At 44.2% G+C, this 21,633-nt stretch overlaps 2 protein-coding genes across 7 annotated transcripts in view; both read right to left on the reverse strand.

The window, feature by feature from the left end:
• The window catches only part of TM2D3 (TM2 domain containing 3), a 67,728-nt gene extending 65,059 nt beyond the window's left edge, over positions 1 to 2,669 (reverse strand). For 2 of the 3 annotated variants that reach the window (XM_007167488.3, XM_007167486.2), the window contains exons 1-3: positions 2,520 to 2,669; positions 2,034 to 2,126; positions 368 to 525 (exon numbers count right to left, since the gene is read on the reverse strand). In XM_007167488.3, the coding sequence (XP_007167550.1) occupies positions 368 to 525; positions 2,034 to 2,126; positions 2,520 to 2,610 (342 nt within the window). In that variant the 5' untranslated portion in view covers positions 2,611 to 2,669. The remainder of the gene's footprint in view (positions 1 to 367; positions 526 to 2,033; positions 2,127 to 2,519) is intronic. The other variant, XM_007167487.2, reaches the window with a different exon arrangement.
• Positions 2,670 to 4,503: 1,834 nt separating this feature from the next.
• Positions 4,504 to 21,633, reverse strand: part of TARS3 (threonyl-tRNA synthetase 3) — a 50,823-nt gene continuing 33,693 nt past the window's right edge. For 2 of the 4 annotated variants that reach the window (XM_057543848.1, XM_057543847.1), the window contains 7 exons: positions 18,668 to 18,805; positions 16,383 to 16,460; positions 16,197 to 16,297; positions 9,385 to 9,489; positions 7,099 to 7,171; positions 6,353 to 6,467; positions 4,504 to 5,023 (listed from right to left, as the gene is read on the reverse strand). In XM_057543848.1, the coding sequence (XP_057399831.1) occupies positions 4,875 to 5,023; positions 6,353 to 6,467; positions 7,099 to 7,171; positions 9,385 to 9,489; positions 16,197 to 16,297; positions 16,383 to 16,460; positions 18,668 to 18,805 (759 nt within the window). In that variant the 3' untranslated portion in view covers positions 4,504 to 4,874. Of the gene's footprint in view, positions 5,024 to 6,352; positions 6,468 to 7,098; positions 7,172 to 9,384; positions 11,155 to 16,196; positions 16,298 to 16,382; positions 16,461 to 18,667; positions 18,806 to 21,633 lie in introns of those variants that run through there. The other 2 variants (XR_009007668.1, XM_057543849.1) reach the window with 2 other exon arrangements.

Below are 21,633 nucleotides of genomic sequence, written 5' to 3' on the forward strand. Positions count from 1 at the left end.
TTTGTAGGCTCCTTCCTGGCTGTCAACATATCAGAGATGGGCTGCAGGTGTGACCACTGTAACAGGGTCATTTCTAATGGGCAACAGTTGGTGCGCTTGAGCCTTTTCTATTTCCTACTTTTTGTAAGAAGTCTGACAATTGCTTCAATTTATCCTTATGTCAAAAAATTGCTATCTGAACCCTTGTAACCAAACTTTACTTGGAGATGGAAGTTTCCATCTTCTGATAAAGTTGACTTTATTCCTCAACTCTTACTTTTAAAATGCAGAGCACTTTCTGAATTTCCTCCAGAGCCAAGTCTAAACTCTACTTATAACTCGAGCTTTACGATGAGTTTATTAAGAATAAGTAAGCTGCAGTACTTACAACACAGGTAACAGAAGGTTTGACTGTGCAGTCAAAAGTGACAGGCTTCCCATAGACACAGGAGAAATTGGTCTTGCACTCTATACAGTCTGCGGGAAGTCTGCTACACAAACCATTGCTCGGACACTTCATCATATAAGGTGGGATATCGGTGCTTTCTGTGAGAGGTGAGAGAGAAGCTTATTCTCTTGGAATACTGATTACAATAACAGAGGAAAGCAATTTTCTAAGCTTAAGGAACACAATCATGAGCATAACATATATACAGTGTTAGAAATAAATTAGGACGTCAAAAAGTCTATCATGTTACAAGATGAAAAAAACGAAGGCTTACAGATGATAAAGTCCGTTCAAGATCACAGAGGGAGGGCAAAACTGGAACCAGAACCCAAATCTCTCAGTTTCCAATCCAACGTTCTTTTCACTTGAATTCACGAATTTGTAAGTGAAGCCCCTAACCCTCTAAGTGAATCAATCGGTACAAGGTACCAACCCTAGAAAAACGTCTTGTCATTATTCCACTTTGGTACTTCAACAAGCCACCATCTGCAAGTAACATTTACAATTTTACAATACCAAAGTTCAAAATAGTTCTTTATATTAGTAACTTATTCAGTGGGTTGCAGTAAGTTTCTCCAGCCAGCCTAGCTGGGAGTATAATATATTACCATCACTTAAGAGAGGATCAAAATTGCAACCAGTATTCTCAGGAAGAGAAGCTTTCAAAAACGTCCAAGAGAGTAAAAAATTCTTGTGCTTTCTCTTTAAAATAATCTATGTTTTAAACTCAAGTATGCTGCTGTCTTCTAGTAGTCTTTTATAGAATCAGTAAAATACGTCTGCCAGTTTTAATTCACTGAAGCAATGGAACTCTAAAAGGATGAAACTACAGAGACCAAAGTTTCATTTAGCAAAACACACTAATACTCATTTAAAACTGGTCCTACTTAAAGTCACTATTAAGTGGGTAGTTCTACAAAATTCCTACAAAAGGGTATACTTACAAAAGGGTATAATTCCTATTATACCCTTTTGTAATAGGAACAAAAGAAAAGAAAATTTTCTTTTCTTTTGTTCCTATTACTACCGTGGCTGGAGGATGGGCACTTAGAATCACAAAGCCAAGAGTTTTACAGGGCCAGGGCAACCCCACCACCTTAAAAAGATGAGAAAACCGAAACCCAAAAAGGTGAATAATTTGCTCCAGCTCCCAGCAGCACCACTAGAGATAGATGCCAAGTCTGTACCATTCCCTCTGCAATCCCTCCATTTCACACAGCCTTGGGGGAGCCTTTAATAATATCCAACATCAGGAACAGGGTTCCAAAAGCACAAGAAATTTTCTGAAGGGAAAGAAGCATTGGTTGAAGGTTATCTTGATGGATGAAGCGGAAAAAAAAAAACCTTTGAAATAAAGAGATGGAAATGGGGAGCCTGGGACTGGAAGAAGATGAGACAGGAATGTCAAAAGGTACTGAAATAACAAGATTGTCTACAGAAAAGGTCTGTATCTTCCTTTAATTCACATAATCGAAAATGCAATCAATAAAATGTTCAAAACATGTAAAGTGATTTCATATTCTACAAGAAATTTTATCCAAAAAGGAAAGGAAGAGACCACTAGATACAAACATACACGTTTACTAGAAGAGAAAACGTCTAGTACCTGCTGCCCTGGGCACTACTGTGAACGTACGTGTGGGGCCCGGATCCTTGTCGGACTGAGCCAGCGGCTGCGAAGGCTCTACACTGAAGGACCCTATGATTAGAGAAACGAAGACCTCAGGCTGTGTGGGTATCGCGCCAGGCCCACAGCTGCTCGGGCAAACATCTCGGCCTGACCGCCGGGAAACTGAACATGAAACCCAACGGGGTCGACACTAATTTAGGTCTGCGGGCAACTGGAGACGACGCGCGGTGCCGAGACCCAGCTCCGCATCCCCGGCCGAGCCCCCAGGCCCACAGTTCGAGGCTCGCGGCTCCGGCTCCCTGAGCCGAGGGGCGGCGGCAGGACGCGCCGGACTCGGCTGTAGCGACCCGCGCCCTCCGCCCGCACTCAGCCTCCGCCCACGGACCCAGGCCGACGGTCCCCGCGGTCCTGGGTTCCCCACCCCTCAGCCCGGCCTGGCGCACACCCCTGCTCCCAACTCACCGCCGCCCGAGAGGATGTAGAACTGCGAGAGGAACAGCAGCACGCGACACAGGCGCCGCAGATCCCGCAGCAGAACCCCTGCAGCCGCCATCTTGCCGGCGGGAGCACTTCCGGGTCGCGGGGGACGCCGGGCCGAGCGGGGAGAAGCGGGTCCGGGTGGGTCCACGGCGCAGGCGCGGCCCCTCCTCCCGAGTTCCCCGCGCCCCGCCTCCTAGGGCTGCCAGGTGTCAGACGGCTGCCAGGTGCCAGATCACTGCCAGCGCCTGGGACGAGGCGTTCACCTCTCCCCCGGCGGCTGGAGACACGGGAAGGTCACCTGGGCCCCGAAAGTCACACCTGAGGGATCGAGAGCAGAGGCGGGCAAATGTGGGAAGTTGGCCGCTGTTTACCTGTGGCCGGATCTGTACGTTTAGAGATAAAAACTGCTGCTGTGCGCTTGGTACCGTGCGGAGGTTTGACGACGTGACGTTTTTGTCAGACTAAAAAGGCTCTTTACAGATGAGGAAACTGGCCCAGACTGCTCGGTAAGGACCCCAGGTGTGCCAGGTGGCCTCCAAGGACCCACTCCCCGCGACCCCAGGGCCCGGGCAGCGTCCCGCGAGCATCTCTCCAGGCCCGCCCTGCCCGGATGTCTAACCAGTCCTCAGAGACGCTCCTCGAAGGCGGGGAGAGTCCGGACTGAAGTGCGGCCGCGGGTCTCAGGCCCCCAGACCCCCCTGGAGGAGGCCCGCCCCGGGAGGGAGCTGCTCCCAGGCCGCGGCTCCCTGCGGCCGGCACAGCGATCCGCACCTGTTCCCACCGCAGCAACCTTCGTGCTGGGCTGCGCACGGGCTTCCCTCTCCCCGCCCACCCCCCACAAGGTTGTCTGGGGTGGGGATGGGGAGTCTTCTGACGCCCCCTGCCTCACTAGCACGTTTGGTGAATTCAAGGAATGTATCGAATAGTGCTTGGCCTCAATTAAAGTTAGCTTAAACAGGTACATCACACAATCTGCACCTTCTAGCATCACACAGGCCTGACCCTTGAACAACTTCGGGGTGAGGGCTGCAGTGTAACTTAGAGCGGGCCCTCCTCATTCGGTTCTTCCCTATCGGTGACTCCACCTCCTTAGATTCCACCAACTGTGGGTAGGATTGTGTATACTCTAGCATTTGCTATTGAAAGAAACCCACGGGTAAGTGGACCCGTGCAGTTCAATCCCCTGTTGTTCACGGTCAGCTCTACTGTTTTGTCTTCCAACTCTTCAGGAAGCTAAATGATAAGTGTGTACAGAAGAGAGAGCAGGTCTTAAATTTATTTTGAATTCCACAGCACATAACCAAATAAACACAAAAAGTACTGCTTGATTGGTAGCTAAATTCACTACTGACATAAATCCATTTTAATTCGGTTCTGAGCAGTAAGGTATTCCTCTCACTTAAAATCAGAAATCCACTCGCGTCTGTAAATCAGTGGAATGTCATCCCATCAGACGAGTAATTTAACTCTAGGGGAGCAAATTATTATGGTATAAACCTATAGGTGAAACCCTGGAAGCGCTACGTAACACATATTATTTGAGAGTTTATTTTTTCTAAAGATAAATAAGGTTCAATTGTCATTTAGAAGCATTAAAATGGCAACTCTTATCCTATAGTGGAAACTACAGAAGATTGCACAACACTGAATTTCTTTGAGTTCAGAATCCTTTGTTAATAATCCAATATTTAGTACTAGTTTCTTCTTTTGTGATTGTTGGTTAGTTAAAACAAATTGATTCCAATTTTGAAAATAAAGTTTCAGGACCTCCCTGGTGGTCCAGAGGTTAAGACTCCACATTTCCACTTCAGGGGGCATGGTTTCGATCCCTGGTCAAGGAAGTTCCACATGCTGTGGGGTGGGGCCAAAAATAAGAAAAATAAAGTTTCAGTGTGAACTTTAGTAAAACTTAAGTTAAAAAATACCTGAGACATAATGTTATTAGAAAATAAGATTTCCCCCCATATTCAAAAAGCTTTGCAGACTTTTATTTGAAACTTATCTTTTGAAAATCACAATTCTTAACAATAACATCTCATAATGCTCATTTCCTAGTATTTCTCTCTTTGATGAACGACATTTTCCCATTTAAGTCTCTCAAGATATTTGGGAAATTTAAAATTTCCCACACTTGTCCTCTCATTGTCCACAGACACATTAGTGAATCAGATTTTGTGCATATCAGCCACTCATTCCCCGTCTCACTTCTCACTGTGCCCATCAGTGGACTGGACAGTGGGTCCCAAGTTCTCAGAAGAAGTACGAATGGTAACTAAGGAAAATGCATGTTCAGGGTTCAGAACAAGGTTACACAGATGTGAGCACAAGGAAAGGACTTCAGAATTCTTCCTCAGCATTTAGGGTACGTGATTTCTTGAGATTCTTCAATTTATCAATGGCAGAAGTTACTGAAATCTCTCCATGAATTTTGTTGTCTCTTGTTCGAACATTTACGGCATTATTTGTCTTTTCCTTTTCTCCAACCACTGTAGAAAACAAAGGGAAATAAATATATTTTCAATCAACAATTTACTAAATATTAAGTCAGCAGTCATATGGCATGTGTCTTATTAAGTTTTCTTCTTAGTACTAATCACCAAATATCAATCTAATGTCCATTTGGTCATCCTCTAAGAGTAAATTTCTTGAGACAAGGAATGACTTCTAATCCCATCTCCCTATCATCCATTTTCGAGAACACCTGTGGTGGTCGTGGGGTACAGGTGGGAGGAGGGAGCTCCTAAAGACCCCCTGACTCCACCTGGCACACTGGATGAATCAAGAGGTGGGCACCAGACACGTGCCCAACCAGCCAACAGAATTTTCTGGTATATATGTAAAAGGTCTGTTCTCGCTAGTGGCCCATACTGTGAGATGATGCAGAATTCTGCCGCCATGTTTCTTGCTGTCTGGAAAGAACATACTGGCCAGCAAGTAAGGGGGATAAAGTAGATCAAGAGAAGCATAAAGAAGCAGATCAAAACAGGGAACAGAAATGGGGAGAAATGGTCCTGGTAAGGGTTGAGTTCCCCTTCCAGTTACTTTTCTAATGATTTGGCTACTTAATTCTACCTTCCATGGCACGAGATACTCTAACTCCCTTCCAATACATTCCATCGTGTCTAAGCTAATTTGAAATTTCTGTCACCACAAGAAGGCTGACTGAAGCATCACAGTACCTACTACAAACATTTTTGAAGACAAACTGCTCATAGGACAGCCCTGTGCATACTTATTTTGCCTTCTACAGAAACTTTCAACTTATAGGAGATAACCATATCATGCCTGCAGGCATATAAATAAGTTTCCCTTGATTTTGAATCATTTTTACGTCAAAATTTTAGATTCTGCATCTAATTACTCATGTTCCTCAAGGACATTTTATTTTTTCACTTAATTCTTTTGTTTTGATCATCTTAAATTTAGAACATTTCCTAGTCATTAGTTTCATCCTAAAGATTTATAATAAACCAGAAAAGTAAAGGAGATTATTTCAGTCCTATCACATGACTGAAACATACGGAGTATAATTCTACTGATAAGATCATTTTCCACTGTCGGTTTGAGTTATTAATTCTTCCTAGTAATACTACACCACAGGATCCATGTGAAACTTCATAACTCTTCTTTTCTGGTAAATAACAAAAAGTATCTAGCCAGGAACACCACAGACTCTTCTTTGTGTATAAGTATTCAACAGCTATTTGTCATAATCAAGCAGTTATACCATACTCTTTATTTTGGTTTTTGGGTTTTTTTTGGAATTAAAGTGAAAAAACAAGCATTTGGGAAAAATATATACAAATTTAGATTACCCAAAATAAAATTATACTGATCCAGCTGTGCATTTCGTATTTTCTTATTTAGTGTACAACTATGATCTAAGTCAACATCAGCCATGAATCCTTCTTCAAAAAATTCAGTGGATACCTATAAGAGAATGAGACACTTTCATTAATACATTGTGTATGGTAATGCAGTGGCCAGCCTCCAAGATGACCCCCAGGGTCCCACCCCCCCGGTATTCACACCCTTGTGTGTCCCCTCCACCTTGTACCAGGTTGGTCTGTGTGACCACAGTGGAGGGAGAGTGATGGCACCCCACTTCTGAGATGAGGTTAAAGGGCTGTCACTCCCCCTGCCTCAACCTCTGAGAAGCCTCACCAGGCACCCGAGCCAGAGTCCCCAGCCAAGCTGCCCCAGATTCTGACTCGCAGAAACTGAGATAATAAATGCTTGTTGTTCTAAGCTGCCAAGTTTTGGGCTAATTTGTTACACAGCAACAGATAATATAAGTATTCTTCCTAATACAGCCATGAGGAAAAGAAGAACTATGAGATGTTTTAAAACACCAATTTCTCAAAAACATTAAGAAATAAAATAGTTCTGATACAGCTACATAGACACGACTCAGGTGTTACTGAAAACATTTACTGAAAACATGGGGTGGTAAATTAATGTATTAGTTATGCAATATTTTAAGGTGTGAATAACATTCCAAGTCAATGACGTTCATAGACCACATGCCAAGATTATGTACTTTAAATGTCTCTAATTTTACCTGAAGTGCATATTTTTCACAAGTTGGCTCCACAGGGATGACCATTACCTGACGAGGAGACAGCCAGAAAGGCCTGAAAAATATAATACGTATTTTTAAAATGACCATTTATTACAAGATTAAAAAATAACCAAAGACTCTTTTTTTCTTTTTAAGTAAGACTTCACAAGAGAGCAGGTTCAGCAGAGGGGTGTGGCAGTAAAGCAAACTATATTAAAAGGCAATAGAGGAGACAAAAGGGGAAACTGGGCATTTTGATTGGAAAGGGAGGGAAAACAGGTTGGCAGCTAGATGAAAGGGCTAAACATCACTGACCATACGACCCAGCAACCACTCTCCTGGGTATTTATCCCAGAGAAATGGAAACATGTTCACACAAAAACCTGCACGCTAACATTTATAGCAGCTTTACGTATAATAGCCCCAAACTGGAAATATCCGAAATGCCCTTCAGCGAGTGAATGCTCAAACTGTGCATCACACTACAGAACACCATCAGTAGTGAAAGGGAGCCAACGACTGGTACTTGAGATGCCTCGGATGCATCTCAAGGCGACTCCATCCAAGGAGTGAAAAAAGTCAGTCTCAAACGGCTGCACGCTGTGATTCCATTTATGTAACATTCTGGAAATTACAAAATTATGAAGATGGAGACCAGATGAGTGGCTGCCGGAGGATGGTGACAGGGATGGGGTAGGAGGTGTGTGGCCATAAAATAAACAGCAGCATGAGGGATCCTTATAAGTAATGGAACTGTCCTGTACCTTGACTGGCGGGTACACCAATCTACACGTGTGCACAAATTCAAGACCTCAATAAGGTTGGTGGATTGTCACTCCCCAGTTATGTTGTATACAGTTCTGCAAGATGTTACCATTGGGGAAAACTGGTAAAAGGTATGCTGGACCTCTGTAAATGATTCTACAGTTATCTCAAAATGAAAATTTTTTAAAAGATGGAAAGGTGGGTATAAGCAATGTTTGATGTGGGAAATGTTTGCCTTTTTCTTCAGCATATTTAGTTTGAAGGTGGAAGGAAATGCACGGGGACTATTACCAGATGGCACTTTGTGCATATATGTTTTCACATACTTATTCTTAAATTACAAAAGCAAAATAATACATGTGACAAATGTAATTATATACATGATGAAATACATATTATAAAATGAAAAGTAAATGTATCTTTTTGAGCTCTGTTCTCACCCCTGCTTCAGCCCCACCAACTCAAGAGAGCCACATTTTAAACATTTCTATTTTTATTTCTCAGGGCGATTTCCACCACAACTTGGTAGAAGTCCAAAGGCTTGCTGTGTAAACTGTGAAGGGTGGTACTGTGTCTCCACAGGGAGTTGTGCCCACACCATCTCCTGATCCCCTAGTTCTACTGCTCTCTTGCAAGACCCACCATCTCTCACTATGTTAACTATTTACAACAGAATCAACTAGAGAGAAATATAAACATGTTAATTCACACACACACACATATTCATATCTATAGTTTTGGATTCTCTGTACCTGTAATAGATTGGACACCCCCATGACACCTCAGTATATTTCTCTAGGATTGCAAATAAAATCTAAGGGACAGACACAGACTCGGGCAATACCATCCCCATGGCCTATTCTGAGTGACCATCCACATACCAAATCGACTTGTCATCTGGTTTCCAACCTAAGTATCTCTTAAGTCTCTGACCCTGTGGCCAAAGCAATAACCAGATCTCACGCATCAATGTAACCCACACGTCTGGCCACTTTTCCCTCGGGGCACGGAGGATGAGCAGATGTACCACTCAAAAGCCTGCACTCAGGACATTCACCTTCCCCCTCCATCCCGCTGGAAAACTGCAGCGGTTCTCTTTGGCTTTGGGGCCATGTGTGAACCAGGCTTACATGTTTCCTCCTAAGTCAGTGGTCACAGGGCTGTGAGGTCAACGGCACAGTGGAAGGAAGGAGGGCAGTACAGCTAGAGACGGTGCCCTGAGAGTGTGGGCCATATATGTTCCAGAGGCTAGATCTTTGCGGGGTTTGTTTGACACAAGTGAAAAGGTTACTCCAATTTTACTGAGATCCCAAAAAGGTAAATGATAGTGGTATGCCACGTTGCCTTTGTTTTCTTTGTTTTGTTTTCTGGTCTGGCAGATGCCACAAAAATTTTTATTTGCTGTTTGGATACTTGCTAATTATAAGGCAAGAGCCACCAATTTTTTCATATTAATTTCATCTTTTAGACATGATTTTTAAGAACAGTAGACATATAGCTTTTCTTTTCCATATCACTTACCACCTTCCTCCATAGTTTTCTGAGAGAATGGCTATCATTCTTTCCACTGACCCCAAAATGGCTCGATGAATGATCACAGGGCTCTTCTTATCATCCCCATCCTTACTAAAAAAATGAAAATTATACAGTTAATTATTCTCTTAAGATTCATAAATAACTTTATCTTCTTACCTTATATTTAAAAGGTATTTTCCCAAACTAGGTAAAACAACAGATTACTCATAAATTATCTTTAAACATAAATGTGCCATTAATTAGAAATGAAGTGTTTTTTTTCTTTCAAATTATGGTATCTTTTATTAAAGACATTTTGCATTATGTTTTTTATTTTTCTAATAGTTTATTATTTTCAAAATTTATTTATTTTTGGCTGCATTAGGTCTTCGTTGCTGCGCATGGGCTTTCTCTAGTTGCAGCGAGCGGGGACTACTCTTCGTTGTGGTGCCCGGGCTTCTCATTGTGGTGGCTTCTCTTGTTGCAGAGCATGAGCTCTAGGCGTGCAGGCTTCAGTAGTTGTGGCACACGGGCTTAGTTGCTCCGCGGCATGTGTTATCTTCCCAGACCAGGGCTTGAACCAGTGTCCCCTGCATTGGCAGGTGGATTCTTAACCACTGCGCCACCAGGGAAGCCCTATGGTATCTTTTACAAACCAAAGGGAAATAAAATAAATCATCTAGGAAAAAGCAAGGTAATATTAGATCACTATCTCTATTACAAATCTACTGATTATTCTAAACTACCAGCTTTATTCGAAACTACCAGTTTACTCATATTGAGAGGCAATCTTACAAATCATATTTTTTAAATTAACTTTATTTTGAACTATGGCTTACTTCACCACTAATTTATTGAACAATTATCAAAGACATTGCAAAAATAAAGAAAATGGGTTTCTGTACTCTCTAATAGAATATGTTGGTATTCTATTAGTTTGGGTTAATGGTATGACCACGGTGGCTGGCAAAAAATTTACCAACCTTGTTTAATTAATATAAGTTATTAGTTATTAGAGAATATTGAAAACATATACAAAAGTAGAGAGAATAGTATAATGAACTCCCACATAACCCTTTCTCAGCATCAGCAAATGTCAACTCACAGCCAATCTGGTTTGGTCCAAATGCACCCATTCCTGACACCATCCACTGTAAACACACTGCCATATTGTAAACACTATGCCCCCATACTACTGATATATTTCAAAATGTTCCTGATACTTGTTCCAGAAGTCCACCGGTCAAATTCCGTTTACAGACCTGAAACCTTCATGACATTCTCCTTACATTTGAGAATTCTCTCCTCCCTTTCAGAAAAAGATGTAAAAAGCAAATTACAACTGTTAATTGTAATAAAGTAAGGCACTCCAAGATCTGTGCACACTTTTCCCAGAAAGATAAATTTCACATTATTGCAACAAATGTAATAATATGTGATACTTACAAAGTTCTTAGGATAAATTTTTATCTAAACGCTGTACCAGCTAGTTACTACTGAAACACATATACATACAGGGCAAATAGACGAATAAAAACAGAGACTCATTCATTAAACTCACTTCAAAAGAGTTTTCATTGGACATCGTCATTGCCAATCATTTCTGCTAAGAGCCACGGCAGACTGACTGCAGGCCAAATCCTCTTTCAGATCCTACAGAAGCTTTGGGGTGGGGCTGGGGGGCCTGAGTCCAGTCCTGCTCACATATATGAAGAAATAATTCATTCTACAAACTGGAAACAGCATGGTATGTTCCTGAATGTCACATAATGTTGCCTGTGTAGGGAATGAAAGAGAAGCAGCATGATCCTTTCACAGGCCCCTGGGTACCAGAAATTTCTGTCCCATCATTTATTTTAAAAGAATTAAAATCAGGTCTAAAGAAGGGCAAAGAGTGACCTAAGCTATGCTTACACATCTATACTTTCAGGTAAACATTAGAATTAATGACAAGTTCCCCCAAACAATCCTCATGGATTTAGTTGGAATTACATTAGATTTAGAGATACATTTGAAGAGAATTAGTATCTTCACAATATTGATTCTTCCCATTCCAACAGTGGTGTGAATCTTCATTTAAACAACTGTTTTTTTTTTTGCCTTTGATAAAGTTTTATGGTATATATTTCAAATAAATATTATATATTTATATTTCTTGTTAAGTTTATTCCTAGATATTTTGCTTTTTTTATTTTATTTTATTTTATTTATTTATTTTTGGCTGTGTTGGGTCTTCATTGCTGCGCACGGGCTTTCTCTAGTTGTGGCGAGCAGGGGCTACTCTTCATTGAGGTGCGCAGGCTTCTCATTGTGGTGGCTTCTCTTTTTTTTTTTTTAAGCATCCCCAGTGACCAATGGCTGGGAATCCTCTTATTAATTTTATTTATTTATTTATTTTTGGCTGTGTTGGGTCTTCGTTTCTGTGCGAGGGCTTTCTCCAGTTGTGGCGAGCGGGGGCCCCTCTTCATCGTGGTGCGCGGGCCTCTCACTGTCGCGGCCTCTCCCGTTGCGGAGCACAGGCTCCAGACGCGCAGGCTCAGTAGTTGCGGCTCACGGGCCTAGTTGCTCTGTGGCATGTGGGATCTTCCCAGACCAGGGCACGAACCCGTGTCCCCTGCATTGGCAGGCAGACTCTCAACCACTGCGCCACCAGGGAACCCCTGTGGTGGCTTCTCTTGTTGTGCAGCACAGGCTCTAGGCACGTGGGCTTCAGTAGTTGTGGCACATGGGCCCAGTAGCTGTGGCTCACAAGCTCTAGAGCGCAGGCTCAGTATTGTGGCACACAGGATTAGTTGCTTCGCTGCACATGGGATCTTCCCAGGCCAGGGCTCGAACCCGTGTCCCCTGCATTGGCAGGCAGACTCTCAACCACTGCGCCACCAGGGAACCCCTGTGGTGGCTTCTCTTGTTGTGCAGCACAGGCTCTATGCACGTGGGCTTCAGTAGTTGTGGCACGTGGGCTTCAGTAGTTGTGGCTCACGGGCTCTAGAGCGCAGGCTCAGTATTGTGGCGCACAGGATTAGTTGCTTCGCTGCACGTGGGATCTTCCCAGGCCAGGGCTCAAGCCGGTGTCCCCTGCATTGGCAGGCGGATTCTTAACCACTGCACCACTGGGGAAGCCCCTTCGCTTGGTTTTTGTTGTTCCTGTTGTTGGTTTTTGTTGCTATTGTTGTTGTTACTGTTTTTGAAATTTTTTTTCCATTGCACTTCTTAGCAGGTTGTCGCTAATATATATAGAAAGCAAATTGATGTTTGCGTTTTGACCTTATTGCTAGGTACCTTACTTTATTATCAGTTTTAATTTTTCTCCATCTGATTCTATTGGATTTCTAGACATCTTAGCATCTACATACAATGAAAATTTGGCTCTTTATTTCAATATGTCTACATATCCCAGAACAATTGTGAGTAAGAGTACAAATAGGCTAGTCACCATCTTCTCAACTAAGTCGAGATGTTATTGTTGTTTTCTAATAAATACTCCTTACCATTACAGGAAACTTTATTTCTGTTCCTCTCACAGGAATGAATGTTACACTTTATCCAATGCCTTTCAGCGCTGTTGAAGGTAATGGGTGACAATACGCTTCGTAATGTTAAACCACCCCTGCTTTCTTTTTTTTTTTAATATTTATTTATTTGGCTGCAACTGGGTCTCAGCTGCGGTTGCTGTGTGCGGGATCTTCCTGGCGGCATGTGGAATCTTTAGTTGCGGCACACGGGGATCTTTAGTTGCGGCATGCGGGCTCTTAGTTGTGGCATGCGGGATCTAGTTCCCTGACCAGGGATCAAACCCAGGCCCCCTGCATTGGGAGTGTGGAGTCTTAAGCACTGGACCGCCAGGGAAGTCCCAAACCACCCCTGCTTTCTTGGGTAAAAAACTTACTTGATCAAGGTGATGACCTCACTGCTCCTCCCTCTTCTCCCCTCATATCTAAGCCACAAACAGATCGCATTGGTTCTACCTCCAAAATATACCCCAAATACCTCCACTTTTCTCATCTCTATGTATCACTGCCACCATGTTCTGTCATCATCTCTTAGCTGGCCTACAGACCACTGCTTCCACTTCTGCTTTCCAGTCCCCACTGTCCACACAACACCTAGGATGATGGATGGATGGATGGATGGATGGATGGATGGGTAGAAGGGTGGATGGGTGGGTGGATGGGTGGGTGGATGGGTCGCTGGGTGGGTGGATGGATGGATGGGTGGATGGATGGATGGGTGGATGGCTTGCCTGATCTACTGCTCCTCCACATCCCCCTTGGATGGCTAGTAACGTTCAAATTTTGTTGCACTAGTTGGGTTATTTTGGCATGAAGTCCCCCTACCCCTAATTCTTTTTGTTCATTTTGGTAGGTTACTGGGGAAAGATGATTTTGCAAATATGAACTTAAGACACCATCTTTTCCAAAAGGCCTGAATTTATTCTTGAAAGTTCCGTGCTTTCCCCTTTAACCTTTGAGAATTTTTATTATTCTCATGTCCTGATGTAACTCCCTGTATGAACACTTCAACTATTCTTCAGCTCTTTACCTTCTCACAGGATGTAACTCTGAGTGTAGCTCTATAACCATTAATCAAAACACAAGTTGGAGAATCCAAAATAAAATTTTGTTGGTTGAACATACATTGAGATCACTGCATAAAATCCTACACTCTGGGAAATTGGTGGTTGTTCATTTATTATAAGAATCTTATTAGGAAAATATTCTATTAAAAATTATTAGACTTAAAATATGCCAATAATTTTTCCTTTTTAAATTAATAATCTTGAGTGAAAGAGATCTCAACACATTATCTAATTAACACCACATCTAAAACTGGACATGGTGAGAAGAGGAGAGTTTAAAGAAATGATGTTGTGATTTTTGTCTAATTCAAGTCAGTGGAATGGTCTTTAAAAAGAAGCTGGTTCCAGGCAGAATGAAGTAAGCATGCCACACCTGACTCTCTTGCTGAACGCAGACGTGGCCCCTGGAGAGAACATGTAGAACAGCCACCCGAGGGCTGGGAGGAGTGACTGGTGCTGGGGGATTGCCGAAGAAGGCCAGAATCTGAAGTGCCACCAAACTGCACTTAGTTTTTTGTCATTTTGTCTTCCAGTTTGTGTGGCCTGGACTCAAAGACAGCCCACACGCAAGAATACATACCAGGTGCAGACAGGAAAAGCTTCAAGAGAAATCCTCACTTTCTGGCCAAGAGCCAGAAAATAACTGCTAAGTTTCAGAAAAAGTGGGGGTGGGGGACGTCCTGGAGTTTTCTTCTGTTTCTTTTTTCTCCTCTCTTCCTCCAGCCCCCAGCATTCCCACAGTGGCACAGAGACTAAACAGGCACCTAAAACTCCAAGGAAGGGGATCCTTCTCTCCGACCAGAACAGCTGTGATCCCAAGCGTACGTGAATCCCTGTGCCCTCTCTCTCTGGCTGGCCTCCTGATGCCTGGCCTCTGACACAGATAGCCCTGGAAACAGCATGCGGAGCAGGGAAGCTAAAGCCCAGCGTCTGGCCACAGGACTACAGAAAGGGACTTCAGGGAACCAAAAAGTGTCCGGGAAATACAGAGAGCAGGGGGCGCAGAAGAGCTGCCCCATTAAGGGGTGTATGAGCTCGGCTGGCCTCACCTCTCATTGCACATGCTTGGATCCGACCCTAACAGCACATAAAAGGCTTGAGAATGGGACTGTGGGACTTGGCCCCTGGGTGGTGCACACAGGACAGGAGGCCTCGCTGAGGCCAAGATCCACAGATGCTCATATCCCTTATATACAATGGCTGGTACAGTGAGCCCAGTCGGCCCTCCATATCCATGGGCTTAACGGATATGGATACAGATACGGATACAGAGGGCCAACTGTATAGGCTCAGAAAACTGAGCTGACGTTGGAACCACAGAAGGCGGGTTAGAAATTACAGCCTGAACCTGCCCAGGCAGAATGACTGCTAAAAAGTCAACAATCCCCTTAGGATTTAAACAAGACCCAGCATCTCACAATATAATATTAACAATGTCTGGGATGCAATTCAAAACTACTCAGCATATTCATCACCAGGAAAATCTCAATTCCAAAAAACAGATTATGGAAAGGGAATAACAATAACTCTGCAGTGGGGAAATCTGGCAAACTTTATTTTAACCAAGTGATGGAGGTTACATCACTGCTGACAAGTCACATTGATGCCATGCACACCCTTGATAGGATGAGCCACCCTCAAAAGGTGATATACAGTATGATCCCACTTGTGTGGAATTCTGGGAAAGTGATGGAGAGGAGGTCAGTGGCTGCCCAGGGCTGGGGTGGGAGGAGAGTGTGACTGTAAAGGAACAGCACAGGGATTTGCTTGCCTGATGGAATCACAATCGTGGTGGTGGGCACACCACTCTATACGATGTTAAAACTTACAGAACTGTACACACACACACACATATACACACAAAGTCAACTTTACTGTGAGTTACGAAAAAATTTTTTAAAGAAGTTGTTGGTTTGCAGTGATGAAACTGCCTTTTTTCCTCTGCTTTCCCTGGTAAATATCATCCTTAAGACACAGACCCAGGGTCAGCCCTTTTTGAAGTCTCTCCCTCTGCCTCAGGGAGATTTCTCTGTTTGGGTCATGTTTCCACGTCCTTTGTTCATAGCTCTAACCAGAAAACTAAAGCTGACCTCCAACTAGATTACAAGCAGGTAAACAAATATATACTGAGTATCTTGCACACAGACAGACATTCACTGACGCTTGTTTCCGTACTGCTAATGCTCAAATGACAATAATTAAGATATGAGTCCTACATTATTTATCACATTCAATCACTCACCTAACATATGTAAGATTAAATCTTACAGGCAGTTGGAAATCCAGCTGAATTGTAGCACACTGATGGTATCTGCCAATAGCATCCTTGATTTTTATATCAATCTGTAAATTAAATGATGTTTGCTTAGAGACAGGTTTTATTTTTCTTTTAAATTTTACTTTTTTTTGAAGCATATGGCCTACTTACTTTAGGACCATAAAATGCTCCATCTCCCGGGTTCATCTTCCATGGTTTCCCAAATTCCATCAAGCTATTCTGTAGTTGCTATTTTTTTAATAAGAAGAGAACATTACTTAATCACCATATACTTATTGAACCTCTTTCACATTCAATAAACTACTGAGCAAGGACTACGTAAAGAAAATTAAGATGGTGCTTACTCTCAAGAAACATACACATTTTAATTGGGGGAGAAAAAAGATAACTTACTGAACTGTTCCACTGAATTCCAGGTAAGTGATAGAGGGCTACTTTGGGCACTTCCACGGTGCAGGCCCCCTCTGCCCTACTCTCTCCAGCTCCTTTCAGGAGGCGCCTCCACGCCGTAATAGGCAAGCAAGATGTGGCCTTGCTCCTCGTGCACTCTGTGCTCAGAAGACTGGGGGACAGGCCTTGCACTCGCTCTTGCTTCTCCCCCACCTCTGTGCCTGCAGCTGGTGGGCAGGGCCCCTTGGGACACAGAGGCTGTGGAAGCGGGAGGCCCACTCTGGTCTCCAGACTAAGCCACGTAAAGTCACCCAAGTTAGCTCACAGTGAGGCCGCTCCACACTGACGGTGACGGGGTGTGCACATGAGCATTAGTGATAGGGCTCTTTGAGTCTTCCGGCCACTCCCCGTGAAAACAGCTTCTCTGGGAAGCACCCAGCCATCCCTAAGGCCCTGGCCACAAGACTGTCACAACAGCAGCCAGACTCCCGTCATCGCCCCAGCACACTGGAGCTGTGAGGGGGGAGACATTTGGGAGTGAAGCGCCCGACAGGGAAGGAAAGCAGTGGTGGTGTCTTGGGCCAGGCCAGCGTCACCCAGAAAGCCTCCTCCAGGGCCTCAGTCAGAGCAGGTCAGGAGCTGCTCCTGGCCAGACCCCAGGGGGTCCCTCAGGGACTCAACCCTCCTGAAGAGGCTTCCCTTGTGCTCAGGGCTGGGAAGGCCACCTTCACAGATGAACTTCACAAGCTGGAGCTGCCCTCCCCCGACTTTGTTTCTGAAGGGAGAAGAGACTGTGACCCATGTTCTCAGACAAAACAAGGGCCTGCTACAGCAGGTAACAGCGATAGTAGGGGCTCCCAGGGAATTAAAAGTGAAAGAAAGGCCAGGTTTGGGGGAAGAGCATACAGCAGAGGTCACTGCGTCCACTGCTCTGTCCTCTCCCTGGGGACACCAGGATAGGAAGGCCTGATGGGAGGGGCCGAGGCCAAGAAAGCTTTGGGTTGACACAAGGTCTGGGAAGAGGGGACGTCTGGGCAGACCTGGAACCGCCACTCCCAGGCCTGGCCTGGGGACACTGCCCGGCACCTCTTCTCCCTGCTGTCTGTCCTGCCCCACGCATGCCAGGTCTCTGGCTCCCAAGACCACTAGCGTCTAGACTGTGGGACGTGCTGGGCTTCGGACACATCAGTTTGCTTGTGCTTATGTGGGAGGGGCTGGAATATTCTTAGGGATCTAATGACTCACTGCAACTCTGGGAAAGTGGAACCCAAGAGAGGTTTTTTTTTTTAAATTAATTAATTTATTATTTATTTTTGGCTTCATTGGGTCTCTGTTGCTGTGCGCGGGCTTTCTCTAGTTGCGGCGAGTGGGGGCTACTCTTTGTTGCGTGCACGGGCTTCTAATTGCGGTGGCTTCTCTTGTTGCGGAGCATGGGCTCTAGGTGCGTGGGCTTCAGTAGTTGTGGCTCATGAGGGCTCTAGAGCACAGGCTTCAGTAGTTGCGGCACGTGGGCTCAGTAGTTGTGGCTCATGGGGGCTCTAGAGCGCAGGCTCAGTAGTTGTGGCACACGGGCTTAGTTGCTCCGCGCCACGTGGGATCTTCCCGGACCAGGGCTTGAACCCGTGTCCCCTGCATTGGCAGGCAGGTTCTTAACCACTGCGCCACCAGGGAAGCCCCCAAGAGAGGTTTGAGGTTAATCCAGCTCCAGGGAGCTGATGGACCTACCTCAGTTCCAGTGGCAGAGGCCAAACCAGAGCTGCTGAAGAAGGAGCCAGAGAATTTCTTTAAAAACTTATGAAATTGGTTATTAGTGACCAGCACTGAAAAGAGTATAAATGAAAACCTGATATAAACTAAAGTGTGAAGCAAATGTAAGGTACTGCTCTTATCATTGTTTTGAAGAAAACTGGATTAACAACATTCTACAATGGGCACATTTATCCCAGAACTTCCAATTTTAAATTTCCATTGCAAAGCATCGCATCCTCATGCAAGGTATTTTCCATATTCACAAAAATGAAGGGTAACACTTTGTTTCTCCGTACCTTTTCAGCTTCATCCCATATCTCAACCTCCCCTAGAAAGTTTTCAGGTCTTGTTGACAAATTTAATTGAAAGGAGAAGCCAAATGTTGAGTAAACGGATTGCAAAAACTGCAAACACCCTTTTATTTCTTCTTCAATCTGAAATTAGAGCAAATGAAAAACCTTAAATAACACCAAATTTAAACCTATTTATGGCATTAAAAAACATTCTTCTTGTCAGATAGAAATAAAGCGTGCTTTTACTACAGTCAATGGCACTGTTCGGGTTGTTGTCTTTTCCTTACTCGAATATTCACGGGACGCCCGCCAGGTGCCAATGCACACAGGCTGCTGGAGGCCCCCATGGTCCAGCGCAGGGCTGGGCGAAGACCCAGGCGAGGGTACCTCTCCGTGCACAATGCCACACAGGAGGAAGGGCCGCTGTCCAGAGGAAGTGATGGCCAAGCTGCAGCCAGAGGAGAGGTTAAGCGTTCTCCACAGAGGCAGGGCAGGAGCTCCCGGAGCAGAGGAAACACTGAGGGTGAAGACCCACAGGATGGAGGAGTGGGCCAGGGCAGGACAGCCGCGGGAAGCTGCACGTGACGGGACAGACGGCACAGAGGGAGCATGGCAGACAGTCAGGATAGAGGCAGGCCGGGGCCAGAGAAAATGCAGTGCTTTCAAAGCCAGGGTAATGTCTGCACTTTTTAGCCTGAGAGCAATGGAGAACCAGTGGAGGTTTCAGCAGTGGACTAACACAGTTCAATATGATTGCCTGAAGTACGGGAAAAAGACTGGCAAGACGAGAAGAGCAGCCCATTAGGAAGCTGTTGGGATCCTTTAGGAGCAAGAGGATGGCAGCTTGAAACAGAAGCAGCTGGAATACAGGGAATCAGATGCATTTGCAGGATACCTGTCCTTTCGCTCACTAACAGATAGTAATTGCCTATATTGTCAGCACTGTGCTGGATGCTGGGAATTCAGGAATGAATGAACTTATTCAAGAATAATATATTTAAGAAGGGTGATCAATAGGGCTTGTGATAAACTGGACATGAGAAGTGAAAACCAAAGGACACCTGGGTTCCTGGCCTGGGCCATGGAGAGGGTGCTGGTGCATCGCTGAGAGGAGGAGGACGTGGTGTGAAAGGCAGAAGAGGGGCCAACCTGGGCCTGGCCAATGCAAGGGTGTTTGTGATGGCCAAGCAGACATGTCCCCCAGCCCCTGGAGGGCTTGGAGCTCAGGGGGGACAGCTGAGACGCAGCGGAGGTAGGAGAGGCACTGAAGCCAGAGAGCGCAGGGTGAGAAGAGCAGGGCCAGGGCTGTGAGGCTGAGAGACAGCATCCTTAACAGGGAGAAGGACAAGCACATCTAAGTGCGGACGAGATGGGGCAGCAAAAACAGAGACGTAGAGAGAGGGGACAAGTAAGGATCTGTGTGTCACCAGGGATTAGGTTTTGGGATTTTCATCAGTGGAATCATGCAGCCCTTGCTCTTTTTTCTGTCTGGCTTTTTACACTCAGTAGAATTATTTCAAGATTCATTCATACTGTTGTGTGCATCAATAGATCATTCTTTTTTCTTGCTGAGTGGTTTTCCACTGTATGGCTATACCACTGTTCCTTTATACGCTCACCTGTCATTGGGCTGTTTCTATATTTTGGCTATTTCAAATAAAGTTGCTATGAACACGTGTGGACAAGTCTTTGTATGGACATGTGCTTTCTTTTTCTCTTGGAAAAGGAAAAGGAGTAAGATGGCTGGGACATATGGTAGGTGTGTGCTTTACTTTAAAGAAAAAAATTATTTATTTACTTATTTGGCTGTGCTGGGTCTTAGTTGCGGCACACAGGATCTTCGTTGCCGCACGTGTGATCTTCGTTGGGGTGTGTGGGATCTTTAGTTGCGGCATGCATGTGGGATATAGTTCCCTGACCAGGGATAGAACCCAGGCCCCCTGCTTTGGGAGGGTGGAGTCTTAACCACTGCACCACCAGGGAAGTCTCTGCTTCACTTTTTAAGAAACTGCCAAACTGGTTTCCAAAGTGACTGTGCTGTCTTCCATTTCCACAACCAGTGCGTGAGAAGTCCATCCCCTCCACACTCCCAACACGTGTCAGAGTCAGCCTTTTACGTTTTAACCATTCTAGTTGGTATAGAGGCAGCTCCTTACGGTTTCAATCTTCATCTCCTTAGTGACTGATCATCTTGCACCCCTTATTCATGTCCTTCTTTGCCATCTGTCATCTGTCATCATTCATGTCCTTCTTTGCCATCTGCCATCTCCTTAGATATGTATCTTCTTCTGTATATATTCTTTGACCATTTGAATGGTCAAATCTTTTTGCCCATTTTTTAAAGTTTAACTTTTTGAGATTCACATGCATTTGTAAGAAATAAGACCGTGGTACCATTTACTCAGGTTTCCCCAGTGGTGATATAATTTTTGCTTCAACCGTCAAACACAACTCAGAAAACTCAAGAGAAAAAGGAAAAGGAAAAGGAATATTTATTGTATTTAACCATGTTTTACTTTTACAGTTGTTCTTTCTTCCTTCTTAATGTTCCAAGACTCTTCCTTTTATCATTTCCTTTCTCTTCAGAGAAATTCCTATAGCCATTCTTCTAAGGTAGGTCTCATGTCTTGATTTCACCTTCATTCCATAAAGACATTTTTTCTGGGTATAGAAATTTGGGTTAACAGTTATTTCAGCATTTGGAAAATGCTGTGCCACTTCCTTCTGGCCTCTGTTTTGTTTTGTTTTTGATAAGAAATCTGTTTGTTGTTTTTGTTTTTGTTTTTTTGTTTTTTTCCTTAATGGTAAGGTATCATTTCTTTCTCACTGTTTTCAATTTTTTTTCTTTTTCTTTAGCTTTCAGAAGCTTGGCTATGATGTGTCTTGGTGTGAATTTCTTTGGGTTTATCCTGTGTGGACTTTCTCAGCTACTTGAATCTGTAAGCTTATGTTTTTTGCCAAATTTGGCC

The sequence above is a fragment of the Balaenoptera acutorostrata genome, chromosome 3 (genome assembly GCF_949987535.1).
Source record: "Balaenoptera acutorostrata chromosome 3, mBalAcu1.1, whole genome shotgun sequence".
In the NCBI taxonomy this organism is placed as follows: Eukaryota; Metazoa; Chordata; class Mammalia; order Artiodactyla; family Balaenopteridae; genus Balaenoptera; species Balaenoptera acutorostrata.